This window comes from Lactuca saligna, chromosome 4 (genome assembly GCF_052625555.1).
Source record: "Lactuca saligna cultivar CGN05327 chromosome 4, ASM5262555v1, whole genome shotgun sequence".
Taxonomy (NCBI): Eukaryota; Viridiplantae; Streptophyta; class Magnoliopsida; order Asterales; family Asteraceae; genus Lactuca; species Lactuca saligna.
In genome coordinates, this window is record NC_136420.1 from 58796164 (window position 1) to 58812660 (window position 16497).

The window sequence follows — 16497 nt, forward strand, 5'->3', positions numbered from 1 at the left end:
AAATATTAACGGTTTCATTATTATATATATTAGCTTTAGGAACAAATAACTAGTTGAGCATTCAACTCAACTGGTTAAGACTTTGGCAATAAAGGGAGGTGGAGGTCGTGAGTTCGAACCTTCCCTCCTTCCTTCAGCAAATTAATTCATTTTTTCAAAGAATTTTCAAAAATGGTCCCTGTGGTTTATTAAATGTCACAAATTCAGTCTCTTTATACTTGAAAAGACGAAAATACCCTTACAGATTCAGTCCCTAACGGCGTTTTACTAACGGTGTTAGTAAAAAGGGCCAACTTTGCAAGTTTTACAAACCACAAGGACCATTTGAATCAAAAAAAATTAGCAGGGACTACCTTTGTGACTTTTGGCAAACCACAGGGACCATTTTTGTAATTTTGTCAAAATAAAAGGAAAATGAAATTTAGGAGGGGTATAATAGTCTTTTTAGGTGTTAAGGGACCAAAATCACTAAAAATATCAAATTTTGAACTATTGGTGCACCAACATTTTGTTTTGAATTAAAAGCATATAAATTTGCCAACCATAGGGACCATTTTTGCAATTTTGTCTTTTTAGGTTGACAAAATTACAAAAATGGTCCCTATAGTTTGCTAAAAGTCACAAAGTCAGTCCCTGCTAATTTTTTTTAATGAACATGGTCCCTGTGGTTTCCAAAACTTGCATCAATGGACCTTTTTGCTGACGCCGTTACCGTTCATCCGTTAGTATAAGGGTATTTTCGTCTTTTCAAGTAGCAGGGATTGAGTTTGTGACTATGGGTAAACCATAGGGACCATTTATGTATTTTTTTTTTTATATTTAATGTTTATGAGTTTGTGACTTTTCCACCCATTTACTTTTTAAAATATCACTTTGAACCCTTCACTTTGAACTTTGAAAAATATTACTTTCACCCTTCTATTTTCTAAATTTTCGTGTTTAACCCCGTATTATATATAATTTGTTTTTTATTAATAGCTTTTGTTCGCTAACGTAAAAAAACTATTTTTATGTGTTTATTTTCATATATTTGTCGGTATAATTCAAGGTGATCAACGTTTCGATTATAATTTAGAAATTTCTTTCGTTATTTTTTTTAAAGTTACATGGTTTTTTTTTATAAAATTGTCGGTTTAAATTCGAGTTTATTTTTCGACGTAGTTTTTTTAACTTTATGTACGTTTCCTACGTATGAGACGGGTCATATATAATAACTTTCGTTTGTTAATTTTAAAAAATATATTATATTCAAGATTGTCTATGTTTTGATGTAATTTTTTTACATTTTGTGCTTAATTTTATATACATTCCTACGTATCATTCGGGTCATATATAATAACTTTCGTTTGTTAGCTTAAAAAATGTAGTATATTCGAGTTTGTTTATGTTTCGACCTAACTTTTGTTTCATGTTTTTTACGTATCAATATAGATTCGAGTTCATCTATATTTCGACGTAATTTTTTTTTTTTATATTTCGTGCTTATTTTTATGCACATGTTTTTTTCATTCATGTTTTTTTTACGTCGAAATGCAACTTTTATGAATATAATCACCAAAATTCAACTTACAATATTCAAGCTTATAATTACGCTTTTATCTATTATATATGAACAAACTTATACGTAGGAACATACATAAAATAAGCACCAAAATGTACAAAAAAAATTAAATCAAAACATAAAAAATAAAGAAAAAGACAAACTTAAATTTATATCCGCACGTGCATAAAAAATAAGTAAGATTTTTTTAAGTTAACGAACGAAAGTTTAAATAATAAAAAATATATAATATGTGACCCTAATCATAAGTAGGAAACGTACAGAAAATAAAGCACGAAAACGTTAAAAAAATATGTTTCGCAAAACGTTTTGGTGCTTATTTTATGTATGTTTCTACGTATAAATTTGTTCACATATAATAGATAAAAACGTAATTATAAGCTTGAATTTTGTAAGTTGAATGTTGGTGATTATAGTAATAAAAGTTGCATTTCGACGTAAAAAAACATGAATGAAAAAAACACGTATATAAAAATAAGCACGAAACATAAAAAAAAAATTACGTCGAAATATAGACGAACTCGAATCTATATTGATACGTAAAAAACATGAAACAAAAGTTAGGTCAAAACATAGACACACTCGAATATACTATATTTTTTTAAGCTAACAAACGAAAGTTATTATATATGATCCAAATGATATGGAGGAATGTATATAAAATTAAGCATAAAATGTATACAAAATACATCAAAACATAGATAATCTCGAATATAATATATTTTTTAAAATTAACAAACAAAAGTTATTATATATGACCCGTCTCATACGTAGGAAACGTATATAAAGTTAAAAAAAAAAAAAAAAAAAAAAAAAAAAAAAAACTACGTCGAAAATAAGCTCGAATTTAAACCGACAAGTTTTAAAAAAAAAACATATAACTTTAAAAAAAATAACGAAAGAAAGTTCTAAATTATAGTCGAAACATTTGATTATCTTGAATTATACCGACAAATATTTGAAAATAAACACGTAAAAATAATTTTTTTAGGTTAGCGAACAAAAGTTATTAATAAAAAAAAATTATATATAATACGGGTTAAACACAAAAATTTAGAAAATAGAGAGGTTAAAGTAACATTTTTCAAAGTTCAAAGTGATATTTTAAAAAGTAAATAGGTGGAAAAGTCACAAAATCATAGACATTAAATATAGAAAAAAAATACATAAATGGTCGATATAGTTTACCCATAATCACAAACCCAGTCTTTGCTACTTGAAAAGACCAAAATACCCTTACACTAACGGATAAACAGTAATGACGTCAGCAAAAAGGGATCATTGATGCAAGTTTTGGAAACCACAGGGACCATGTTCGTCAAAAAAAATTAGCAGGGACTGATTTTGTGACTTTTAGCAAACCATAGGGATATTTTTGTAATTTTATCTTTTAGGTTTAAACCTCATTATTTTTCCATAATTACACCTAATTATATTTCTAAAAAAACTTATATATTCAGTTAATTATAATATTATCATTCAATTTTTTTTGTGTTATCACACTCTTAGCCATCCATGATTTCAAGAAAAAGAAAAACCATTTTATACATTAGTCTCGGGTCATGAACCGAAAATGGTCCAGTTTACAACCCAACTAGTTAAGATCGCACTTAGCAACCATGAAATCACAAGAGAGATATCACCTATGATTTGGTTGACTATTTTTTAAAAAAACACTAATTTTTTTTTTTTTTTTTTTTTTTTTTTTTTTTTTGGCTATTTTGTAAAACGTTATTAAGAAATAAGGCAAGATTTATAATGTCATAGTGTAATATTTAGGGGCAAAATGGTTAATCATTTTTTTGCGAGAAAAGATTTGATATTTATGAGCAATAAGGTTAATCTACTTTCTTTCTTAAATTATAATGATTATAAGCTATACAAATTGATTATAAAGTTTCAAAAAACTATTTAAACAATTAGGTTAAAACCCGTGGAACCCACAGGTGTTGATTTTGAATTGAATTTAAAAATTAATTATTTAATAAAATAATATTTCATTAATTTAGATAACTTATTAATTATAATTTTTTTATAACATAATTTGTATATTTGTTTATATTGTGTACCAGTGAATTTAATTAAAGATATTAAAGTTAAAATGAGTCGGGTCAGATCCAAAGCTAAAAATGGGTCGGAATCGGATCCAAATAAGAGTAGATAACCATACGAACTGTAACTCGTAACGTGTGTTGTATATGCAGAAAGAAATCGGGTGAAGAAAGCAATACTATCCCAACAACTCTCTTTCTCCTTCTTCCACTGCAACCCTAAAGTCATAACCTGATGTGAATCACGTGTCATCATCCTCATTTCCAACTTAGGGCTTATTCCATTTCCATTTGTCCTGTCCCCAATTTGAACAAATTTTGAGTACGCCGTGCACGTGCTCCTGTAGTCGAGAAGAAGAAGAGAGAAGGTAGGCGCAATAAGCGATCGGAGCATTTGGTGGGTAATCACGTTAAAACTCGAGCGACTGCAGCTAGGGAAGCGGCGACGGTTGGTGTTGAGCCGAAGCAACAAAAGAAGCCGAGGCTGCCGACTAAGAAGAAGAAAGAGGGTTTAGCAAAATAGTCGGTGGTTGTCATTTCTGAAGTAGAGGAGGATAAAAAGCGAATAGAGGAAACCGAAGAAGAGACATTCAAAGTAGCAATGGCGGATGTAAGCGGTGGCTAAAGCGCTAACAGGGTTACAGGCCAGGAAGAAGAAGAGAATACCGCCCTATTTCATGAAAGGGTATCTTGTCTATTCCTCATTCGATTTTTGTAATGCTTTTTTACTTATAAAAAGGATTGATTTTCAGGTTCAAGTAGGTGGATCACCTCAATATAAGGTCGAAAGAAAAATAGGGAAAGGTGGATTTGGTCAGGTATTTGTTTGTCGTCGTGTATCTGGTGGAACTGATCGCATATCAGGTCTTGGTGCTACAGAGGTAATGTTCTTGCATCAAACAATCAAGCTTACATTTTATATAAAATCTGATTTCTGCAATTCATTTTCTTTAATTTTGGTTGTGACTTGTGACAGGTAGCTCTTAAGTTTGAGCATAGAAACAACAAAGGCTGCAGTTATGGTCCTCCATACGACTGGCAAGTTTAAAAGTATGTGCACATTATGTTTTTGTGATTAGTAAACAGATTAAAATTGTTCTTTTTTGAATTTAAAGAAGTGGATTTGTTTTTTCTTGGTGAAACAGTACTATGGGTGGGAGTCATGGAGTGCCTAAAGTTCATTATAAAGGAAAACAAATAGATTACTATGTTATGATATATGCTAATACTTGATGAGTTTTTAGTTTATTTAAATGAATAACTATATAACATTTCTTTTTCTCTGTTTACATTATAGGTCATGAACATATTGGGGCCTAGTTTGTGGGATGTTTGGAATTCTTATGGATAAACGTGAGTTCTCCATAAACCTATGAACATCAAATGATAAAAAAATACTAAATTAATTAAAGAAAATTATAACATAGATTAGTATGTTGTTGTTTTGAATTTCTTTTTAAACATATACGTAACCAAGATATACTTTTATAGAATGTTAACTGTGTAGATGTAAAATTAGAGAATTGTCCTTGAATTTAAAAAATCATAAGATGTTTCCAAAAACATTCCATTTTTACAAATTATAACAAAGATTATTACATAGTACATTGCTATAAAACATAGAATACCAATAAATTGTTAAAATGTTAATTTTTAAAAATAATATTTGATTTTCTCAAATTATAGTTATTTACATTTGAAAGTACATTGAAGTTATTGTTATATAAGTCATACAATCTAATAAAATGGACTTAATGGTCATTAATTTTTTTTTTTAAAATTCATTTTTTTTACAAAATAAAGAAATGTAATTTTTAAAGTACATTAGTATAAGAATTACAATTCTATGAAATTGTAAATAAAAAAAATTAAAAGAAAACTAATTACTATGAAATTGTATAATATACCTTTTCATCTACGAAAATCATTTCAATTGAATGGAAATCGTTAGGATTTGTGTTGTTTTTAAGGGTCCATAACTTTAATATTTTTACCTTGATAGTAAAATCAAGATTGACAGGTTAATTTTTTTTAGAAAAGTAAATTTTGTAGCTATCATATGGGGAATATTTTTATAATTTGTATTAGACATAACATATATTTATAAAAAAAGGTTTTAAAAAGAAAATGTAAAGTACATTGCCAATAAATACAACACAATTATAAACATACAAAAATAAAATTAAGGGCAAAATGGTCATTTCAATTAAATACTAACATCAATGAATTGTGAAATTCTATAAAGTTAATTAAACATAGTATTTGATACATAAATGATTATGGTCTGTCAAAAATTATTTATACCAAATATGATATCCATACTAATATATGCAGTTATAATTTAACACATGTGAATAAATATGAATACCGAATGTCCGGCCTACTTGACTATCTTTATACAAAATTAAAGATTAGAGGAATGTAAATTGAAAGTACAATGCTGTAATTAGGTCCACAGTAACGCAAAACAAAGAAAACTTAAAAGTCAAATAAAGAAAACATAATGGAATTGTTAAAGTTTTGGATATGACTTCGACTATTTTTTTTTACAAACATATCACTTATTTATATCATCGTTATTATAGCAATGTAAATTAAAAGTACAGTGATATAAATAGGTTCACAGTAACAACAAAATATTACAACCTTTTTGTCCTTTATTTAATTTTGGGTACATTTAAATCATTTATTAGATGAACTTAATTATGAAAAATAAGACTCACGACTATTAGGTTCCTATGAATAATAAATAAACTTGTAATTACAAATAAGTAAATTTCACGTTTTGAAGGGTATCAACCTATTAGACGTAAGTTGTTAAAGCTTTGGATCTGAATCCGAATATTTTTTTTTAACAAAGATATATGTTATTGTTAATCATTTTTTCATGTTGCCATCGTGTTAATAACTGAAGAGGTAGAAGAAGAAGATGATTAAGAAGAATAAGAAAAAGAAGAAGAAGATCACTCATAATGTTAAATGTTAAATTAATACTACAAATAAATTTGAAAACACTAACCTGATTTTTGTTTATAAAAGCGTTGCAGAATTAACAGGGAGGAAAACGATTTTGCAGTAAACCTGGTACCGACAAGAAGGATTGAAGAAAAACTCAAGAAGAATAACGTTTTGAAAGAATTTTATGGAGCAAAATCCTGAAAACTAAATAAACGAATAAATGGTATAATTATATATATTTCGGAATTTGATAAATAGAGGCAGATTTTTTGGGATTTAATCACTGCAATTTATTTAATTTCTAATCACAATTAACAAACTGCCATATTAAATCGGGTTTTTCAAATTTCAAATTTGAAGAACCGATTTTTCATATTATTTTGAAATCTTTTATTAATTTTAATTGATTGGTTGCATATTTTGAATGCAGGTTTTTCCGGATTTTTGGGGATTTATTGCAATTGCAACTCGATCTATTGATTTCAGCCTCTTAAAGGGCATTTACGTAAATAGGGTTTCATAAAAAAAGCGGGAAAACTTATTGGTTGGGGTCTAAGAAACTGACACGTGGCATGATTGTACTTATTTATTAGAATAGGGGATGATTTACATAGATATGATATTTGAATATTAAAATTTTAAATATAATTTAGATTTTAGATTTGACAAATAGGGTTAATGTCATAAAAACCCTCAAGTTTTCAGGGTTTTGTCGGTTTTGCCCAAAGTTGAATTTTATGTCCGTTTTTACCCTAACATTTTCCAAAAAATGTTCGGTTTTACCCTTTTACCGGTGATAACAGGTTACCATTATATTAGCTTCGCAAAAATACCCTTAAGTTTATAGTTTTTTACGTTTTTACCCTTAAGTTTATATTTCTTTTTACACTTTTACCCTTTATATATATATATTTTTCATATTATATGTATTCATGCAGAAAATTTAAATTTATATACAAAAAAAATTAATTAAGTATTGTATTTACATTTTTTTTAATGTTATTTCTTCATATATATATATATATATATATATATATATATATATATATATATATATATATATGTGTGTGTGTGTGTGTGTGTGTGTGGGTTTTTTCTTGGATAAACCATTTAAGATGTAAAAAAACGCAAATTAATATGTTTTTAGAACTACAAGTACATATTTTTATGCATTTAAAAATATACATGTCAATAAAAAAAACTTGTTGAATCATAAAAATGTTTATATAAGTATATACATATATTCTTAGAAGTGTAAATATGTATTTTGATATATGTTTTTTTTAAGTATAAATTTATTTTTAGAAGTATATATACATATTTATGTATAATAATGTAAAAATATGTATTTATACTTCTAAAAACTATATCTATAAAACACGTATTATTTATCTTTTTAAATGGTATAACCTTGCAAACACACACATACAAACAAACAAACAAACATATATATATATATATATATATATATATATATATATATATATATATAACATTAAAAAAATATAAATACAATATTTAATTAAACATTTTTTCGTATATAAATACGATTATTCTACATGAATACGTATATTATGAAAAAAAATACTTAGGGTAAAAAATTATAAACTTAAGGGTAAAAACGCAAAAAAGAGTAAACCTAAGTGTTTTTTTTTTTTTTTTTTTTTTTTTTTTTTTTTTTTTTTGCGAATTTAATATAATGGTAACTTGGAAAACCTGTTATTACCGGTAAAAGGGTAAAACCGAACATTTTTTCGAAAATGCTAGGGTAAAAACGGACATAAAATTCAATTTTTGGCAAAACCGACAAAATCCTGTAAATTTGAGGGTTTTTATGACATTAACCCTCACAAATATAATATATTCAATTTCGTAAGGGTTCATACGAAATCCAACCAAACCAAAAAAACCTTGTCATCAATTATGCTTAATTAGCCGATTGCAATTGTGAGGCAAGTCTTTATCTTGCAAAATGCACAAGGTTCGATAGTTTATGCGGTGATTAATATATGAAAGAATATTAGTCACAGTTTTAAACAAAATTTGTTTCCCATATGATCAAGTGAAAGACCTATGCAGACCATTGGTTATGTGCCTCAAGGAAGGTTGATGAAATGGTTCGAATGAAAAAAAAAAAAAAAAAAACAAAGAAACTTGTTTCGATACAAACCATGACATTCGATAGCTTGCTTTTTGGTCATCCGGTATATTCATCAAACATAAATATGTTGGTGTGTCATGTCATTGTCACCTAATGTGCTATGAACTATGAAGAATTTCTATGCATTCCTTTTTTTTGGAGAGCGCATCCTAAATGGTTTCAAGGTATATGATAAAATATTGATTTTGTGTTGGTTAAATATCGTTTTCCTCTACAGCTTTCTATACAAAAGATTTATTTTATGGAAAATGGATTTTTTTTTTTCCTTTCTAGAACTACACAATTATTAAGTAAATTATAACTTTTAAAGTACCATGACGTCGCAGTCATCATTTTTAATAAACCCCACGTTTTAGTTAAAAACTCAATCCAAATATAATATAGAATGAACAATCCGAGTCAAACCGTTGACACATATATAATAAACGAAAAGATGATTAATTGGTTGAATAACATATGATATAAACTCATTAACAAGTAATTTCCAAAAGCAATATATTAATTAAACCATCAAGAAAACAACATTTACAGTAAATATATAATTAATTTATTAGACACTAACTTGCCACCTCTTAACGCTTGAAAAAAGAATTCCCTAATGCCCAATCCTCCTAATCTCTTCCCCTTTAAGTAGTATGCTTTTCCCATTGTAGAAGGATCACAAGATCCCTTCCATTAACAAATTAACATGAATCCGGATCAACTCAACCTATTTTACCGGATCCTCATATTTGTTGGGTTGTTGCATAGTCAGGCATCCTGTAAACTGCAAGTCCCATGTTACTTCATATTTGGGGACTCGTTGGTTGATAGTGGCAATAACAATGGCCTCAAAACAGCCGTGAAAGCCAATTTTCCGCCGTACGGGATTGATTTTCCAGAAGGTGCCACAGGCAGATTCACGAACGGACAAACTGTTGCAGATATGATTGGTCTATTTCTCTCTTTATCTCATTTTGTTTGACAATTTAGATTTTCGGATATCCATTAAGAAAAGTAAAGAAATTGTTTAAGAGCAAAGTATCAATTTACTCATTTTTTGACGTTATAGTTATTATTTAGTGAGGGGTATTATATACAATCATACAAATGCTAATTTTTCCGGCATATCACTTTCTTTATTAACATGCATATTTGACCATTTTCATTTTAATTTTCAGTTTTTGTATTTTAGTCCGAATATTGTAACTTTTCGCACTTAACTAAAACTCTAAACACAAGAAATGCTAACATTATATAAGTGTTTATAGCTAACTAGGTGTAAGATCCGTGTATTACACGGGTTGATTAATAAAATATTAAATATCAAGATATTAGAAAAATAAAAAAAAATGGTTATGAGGGTTTAAGAGGTAGTTTTATACTTTTTCCAGTAATATTGGATGAAATTCATATAGAACATAAATAATCTCCAACACAAGTTCATTTTGATTCATTCACATTCTGTTTTGGAAAAGAGATATGTTTAGAGGAAATTACTTCACAAAATATTCATTGTAATACTAACATTTCAACAATATATATTACGTCCGTATAAGAAGTATTGACCATTTTGGTGACTAATCACTTTTGCACCTATCTTTGTAAAAAAAAAAAAAAAACATTTAGACTAATAGGAAACAAAATATTAGTATGTTAGTTTTTAACCTTTATTTTAATAGTTAATGTTTTGATACAATAGCTTGAAGTCCATTGAATAATTCAAATCACATTTCCTTATAGGAAAAGTAAGTAGTATGTGATGTGAAATTGAAATAATATACTTGATTAATTATATGGTAAGTTGAAATATCATATAAGAAATATTGTATTATTTTGGAAAGGATATAAGATTAGTGTGAATTTGAGATTGGTAGAATAAATTTTGATAACATATTAGGAAAATAAGGGAAATATAGCATATATATATATATATATATATATATATATATATATATATATATATATATATATATATATATATATATATATATATTCTTCATTTTTGGAAATATAGAATATTAATCAAATAAATACATTAATTACATTAATTAATCATTTATTACAAAAACACCACAAATTGACATGTGGAATTAATTTTATTAAAAAAAACCCACAAAATTACATGTAGCAAATGAATGGAAAACATGACATGTGGTAAAAATCATTTTCATTTATTAGGTTAGATATGTTCTTTTAAATTTTTATTGCAATATAATACATATTTCGCTTTTTAACCAAAACATCTGAAAAATATAACCGATTTAAGAGGTCGCTGCTTAGCGTAACATTAACTTCGGCTATCGTGGGCGACAAATTATAAATTGGCTTATTTTAATCAAGAAACATCGTTGACAATCCTTGCTTCACTATCATTAACTAAGATTTGTCTAGATATATTGATCAATACAAAATTAAGATCCAATGACATAAAAGTATTAAATTAAACAAAATTTCTATGATAGAAAATAGATAATGAAACACTTTGCCATTATTTTTTTTATAAAGTCATATGCTTTTAATAAGTAACAACACAATAATTATATTGAGTAATGAAATAATTTTTTATTAACTGCCGTAACAAGTAGATTTTTTTTTGAATGACAATCAAATATATTAGCACAAAAAAAAAATGACTTAAGCAAGAAGCTGAAGTCAAATACACAAAAAGTTCCATAAAGATGACATACACCATAATAACAATTCAATATTACAAATTTAGGATGTGTTCATCCAGTAAAAGCAAAACTGATTGCATTTCATTTCTAAAGACAATTCCATTGTGTGCCTTCCAAATCATCCATAAAGTACAGCAAACAAGGAACAAAATCAATTTACAAGTTGAGAAAATATTAGTTGCTTGGTCCTAAAGTTTAACATGCATATTTGACCATTTTTATTTTAATTTTGTTTGTTTTTTACCGAATGTAACTTTTCGCAGCATTGGTAATTATTAACTAAAACTCTAACACAAGAAATGTTAACATTATATAAGTGTTTATAGGTAGTAATATCTTCTCTTAATCTTTTATTGCAATATAATTACATATTTCGCCTTTTTACCAAAACATCTGAAAATTATAGTATAACACATGTATAACCGATTCAAGAGGTCGCTGTTTACCCTAACATTAACTTCGGCTACCTTGGACGACAAATTATAAATTGGCTTATTTTAATCAAGATACATCGTTGACAATCCTTAGTTCATTATCATTAACTGAGATTTGCCTAGATATATTCCTCAATAAAAAATTAAGATCCAATGATATAATAATAATGGGAATAAATTAAACAAAATTTTAATGATACAAAATAGATAATGAAACACGTTGCCATTCTTTTTAGATTATCACACTTTTTTACAAAGTCATATGCTTTTAATAAGTAACAACACAATAATTATATTAAAAAATGAAATGATTTTTTAATAGTCACCATAACAACTAACAAGTAGCTAGAAAGGAGACAAACCTACTACAAATTAATAAACAAACTAATCCGAGTTCTGAATGAAAAGGCTCCGTTTATAACTACTTTACTACAACCATCGAATCAACTATTATTTCCTTTGGTTTCTTATTTCTATAAAAAAAAAACAATATAATTTATTTTCTTAAATATGACACTTGCCCGTCATTTAAAATAGATATAGAAAGATAAATAAAGAGAAAAGTTGTTGTCGTTTAAAACAGATATAGAAAGATAAAAATGAATTTTTATAACACACTCTCCAACCCGTGAATTTGCTTAAGCTGGATTCAACCTAATCTTCCGATGCCAATTCAAGTTTGAATCATTATTCAATCTTTTTTTACTAAACAATCCCGATCGTTCACCAAATAGTACAACCTACTAAACCAGTTCTTCAAAGGAATGTTTCCAATCCAAAACATTTCATCAAATAATCTTATTATTCTAGCCCAAACTTTGAAGCCTGGGACTAGACTTTCACGAAACTGAATCCCCCTATCATCAAAAATGCAAAGTCTATCTCATGGCATGTAGCTTATTTGGTAACGCATCTGGGAGACTTTCCTTGATAACAGATGGGTTGTGGGATCTATCCACAACATCCCTCATGATTTCTAGTCGTTGAGTGAGTCAAATATGCCCTCTCATAAAGTACCCTTGGAGGCTAGGTTCGATGGGACTAGTTAAGGTTGCCAACATCAACCTTTTGCTTTGATTTACTAACAAAACATCATCATCCTTAACAAATCTCCATCTTTATTTCTAGTGCAAAGAACAACTAAAAGCTTCCAAACTTTCAATCACAATATGACTATTATCCTTTGAAGCTAACATAATGTCCCACTTGATCTAATGAATCTTTCGAGAACTCCCCCACTGCCTAAAAGAAGCTTTGCTCTATGAGCCTCCAAATAGTTTTTAACATATATTAGACACCAAGAAAGAGACACATAACAAATTCCTACCGACTCTAGCACCGGCAAAATAAGCTTTGAACAACTACCAATGGAAAGTATATTGACATTTCATTGGGAGAGCGGAGAGCCTCTTGTCAAATCTATTTGTCACCCTCTGGCAAATTTAAATTTGACGCATGCCGGAGACCAAAATCCAAAAAAAAAAAAAAAAAAAAAAAAAAACCTTTTATGGTTTAGAGCTCAATAAATTGACTTACACTTTTAATTCATAAACTTCAACACCGTCTCAAAATAATACATTTTTATATTAGCTTCAAAAGAAAGAATTTCATTTATAACCAAACACGGATCCAAGCCACCCACCTATCACCACAGCCTATAAAAATCATGATTCATTGTAAGTATTCGAAAACACTATACGTCTTCTAGAATCAACACTCAAAAGTACCATTTTTTTTCCTTTTTCTCTTTCAACAATCAACCAATTTATTCATCACTAGTTGGTCGTTCAAGATTTGGATACCTTTTCAAAGTGAGACTGCTCTTGACTAACCATTGTAACTCTTCATAAATAACAGACAAAATTTTCCGACCTCTAACTAAACAACAACTAACTGAAAAACAATACCACAGAATCCTAAGTCTAGTTTACTTTCAACATGCTTTTGTTTCTTTTATATAAATGGTAACTTTAATATTCATAAAAAATATGTTTTTCTGTTTTCTTTCCAAGTAAAAATCCATTTAGATATTTTCCAAGAGTTAACTTTTTTTCTTTGAATATATGTGAATTAATTTGCAATGTATACTTTTTTGAATTAGATCATTCATTTCAAGATTTGTCCAATTAAAAAAGAATACTAATATTGATGTAAACAAATCTTATATTTGATTTAGGTCAATACCTGGGTTTTGTTAACTTCATCCCACCTTACGCTACAGTAACTGACAAAGTAATTAGCACAGGCGTAAACTACGGTAGTGGCTCCGCTGGTATTCGAGAGGAATCTGGAAATTTTGTGGTAATCTGAATTAACATCCTATTTACTCCTACACTTTAACTTCTAATCTATTATAAATCCCTATCTAATGATCATATATATTTTCCCAATGAAGTTTATAATAACTAGAAGATACAAGAATGAAGTCTATACCATAAGGTTTATGAATATTCGTTGTCCTTGTATTCATAAAGATTGAGGCTGTATAGAAAAACTCTAAAATTTTAAGGCAAACAGTACTTGGTGTTCCTTTTTTTTTTTTTTTTTTTTTTTTTTTTTTTTTTTTCAAAGACAAAATTACATATTTACTTAGTTTCATATATTGTATTTTATAGATCATTCTATTAAATGTTAGAAAACAGGGATGAATAGATTGCTTGGATTTTCTGAAAGTCGTGATTCACTATCAAATTGAAGTATTTCGATGGTACAGATCGAACACTCAATTGGATGAAATTCAGAGAATGAAATTTTTGAGAATGTATATGAAAATATTCAACATGTACCAGAATATTGACCAAAAAACGGATATATCAATCATGTCTGAAAACTATCAACAGACAGTTACAAACTATCATAAAACTACCAAACTATCATTAAACGGATCTCATGGAATAAAGGGTCAGCTCGATCCCCGCCAGGGGCTCTGCCCCTTGGACCCCGCCAGGGGCGCTGCCCCGGACCCCCGTTCGTTTAGGGGCTTCGCCCCTAAATAGCAATGTACTTTAAATCTTGAAAAACTTGAACAAGTGTGCACTCCTACACCATCCTAACTTGTTCAATATTCAACAAGATCACTTTTGGTCAACAAATTTAATCCTATTACACTTAAATAATATTTGATAATATAAAATCACCAACATTAAACATATATATAAAAAATAAAGTATATAATTTTGTTTCGTTTATTACTTCACTGCAGGGTGATCGGATCAGTATGGATAGGCAATTACTTAATCACGTAACAACAATTTCACGCATTTCTGCCTTGCAAAGAAACAAGACATTTACCAATGAATACCTTATGAAATGCATTTACTTAGCAAATATGGGAAGCAATGATTACGTCAGCAACTACTTCATACCTAGTATTTACAACACGAGTAATATATATACTGTTGAGGAATATGCAGTCGTCCTTGCAGAACAATACTATGAACAACTAACGGTATAAATACTATAGTATTTAGTCTGATTTTTCATTATATCGGCTTTCTTGGCCATTCTTGTTGCTAATCTTATCTTTCCTTGCAAGTATAATATGGTTCAAAGGTTATCACATTTCTCATTTTAGTTTGGAATATTTTATGATCTTTAATACTTTACATATTATAATTACATTGTTTCAAAAATACTTTATCTATTATAATTAAGTGTTCAAGAAAACATTTTTTTAAATCATGTTACAGAAGCTGTACAATTTGGGAGCTAGGAAAATTATTGTCTTTGGTCTGGGTCAGTTAGGTTGCATGCCAGGTGAGATAGCACTGCATGGAACTAATGGAAAACCATGCGTTGAGTGGATTAATGATGCAGTTAAGCTATTTAATGAACAACTTAAGCCTCTTGTAGAGAAGCTGAACAAAGAGCATTATTGTGATGCAAAATTCACATTTATTAACATCACAAGCACGTCAGCACCACAAGGAGGTAATGCAAAAGTAGAAAATCTTCATATATATATATATATGTGTGTGTGTGTGTGTCTCTGTTTAATTTTGATTGCTACATCATATCTTATAAACATATTTATTTCCTAATATTGAATGTACTAACTTAATAAAATGTTTGGATATTGTAGATATACCTAATTCAAATGTTCCTTGTTGTCAAGTAACAAATGGACAATGTGTTCCAAATTCGATCCCATGTCCTAATCGAGATTTGTATATGTACTATGATTCTTTCCACCCCACAGAAGTTGCAAATACAATCATTGCAAAAAGGTCATACATTGCACTTTCGCCCATGGATGCATCTCCATATGATATCAGTCATTTAGCTCGACTTTAAGATTGTTTAATATCACATGATGTATACATGTTGTTTTGTTATTCTCTTTATGTATGCAAATAAGTGATACTACTATAAACAATACGATCTTATTATGTCTTCTTTTCAACATTTACATCCATAAAATCCGACCATATTAATGGACCAACCAATGTTGACTTTTCCCAAATAATAGTATGCCTAAAATATGGAAAATGTTATGATTGTGATAAAGGGTTATGGATTGTCGTTAGCAATGTTTTAAAACCCGTTTTTTTAATTGAATCGGTATGCTGATCGGTTCCCGGTTTAACCGGTTCGACCGCCGGATGAACCGGTTTCTATATTTTTCATGTTTTTTCTATTTCCCTACATATACATACATATATAAATTATGAATTTG

At 28.4% G+C, this 16497-nt stretch overlaps 1 protein-coding gene across 1 annotated transcript; it reads left to right on the plus strand.

Moving 5' to 3' along the window:
* Positions 1-9331: 9331 nt before the first annotated feature.
* LOC145038539 (GDSL esterase/lipase At1g29670-like) lies at positions 9332-16216 on the plus strand. Its single transcript, XM_078986871.1, has 5 exons — positions 9332-9663; positions 13999-14123; positions 15025-15270; positions 15512-15752; positions 15904-16216. The coding sequence occupies exons 1-5, from the start codon at positions 9420-9422 to the stop codon at positions 16113-16115; spliced, it is 1068 nt and encodes a 355-aa protein (XP_078842997.1). The 5' UTR covers positions 9332-9419; the 3' UTR covers positions 16116-16216.
* Positions 16217-16497: the final 281 nt, after the last annotated feature.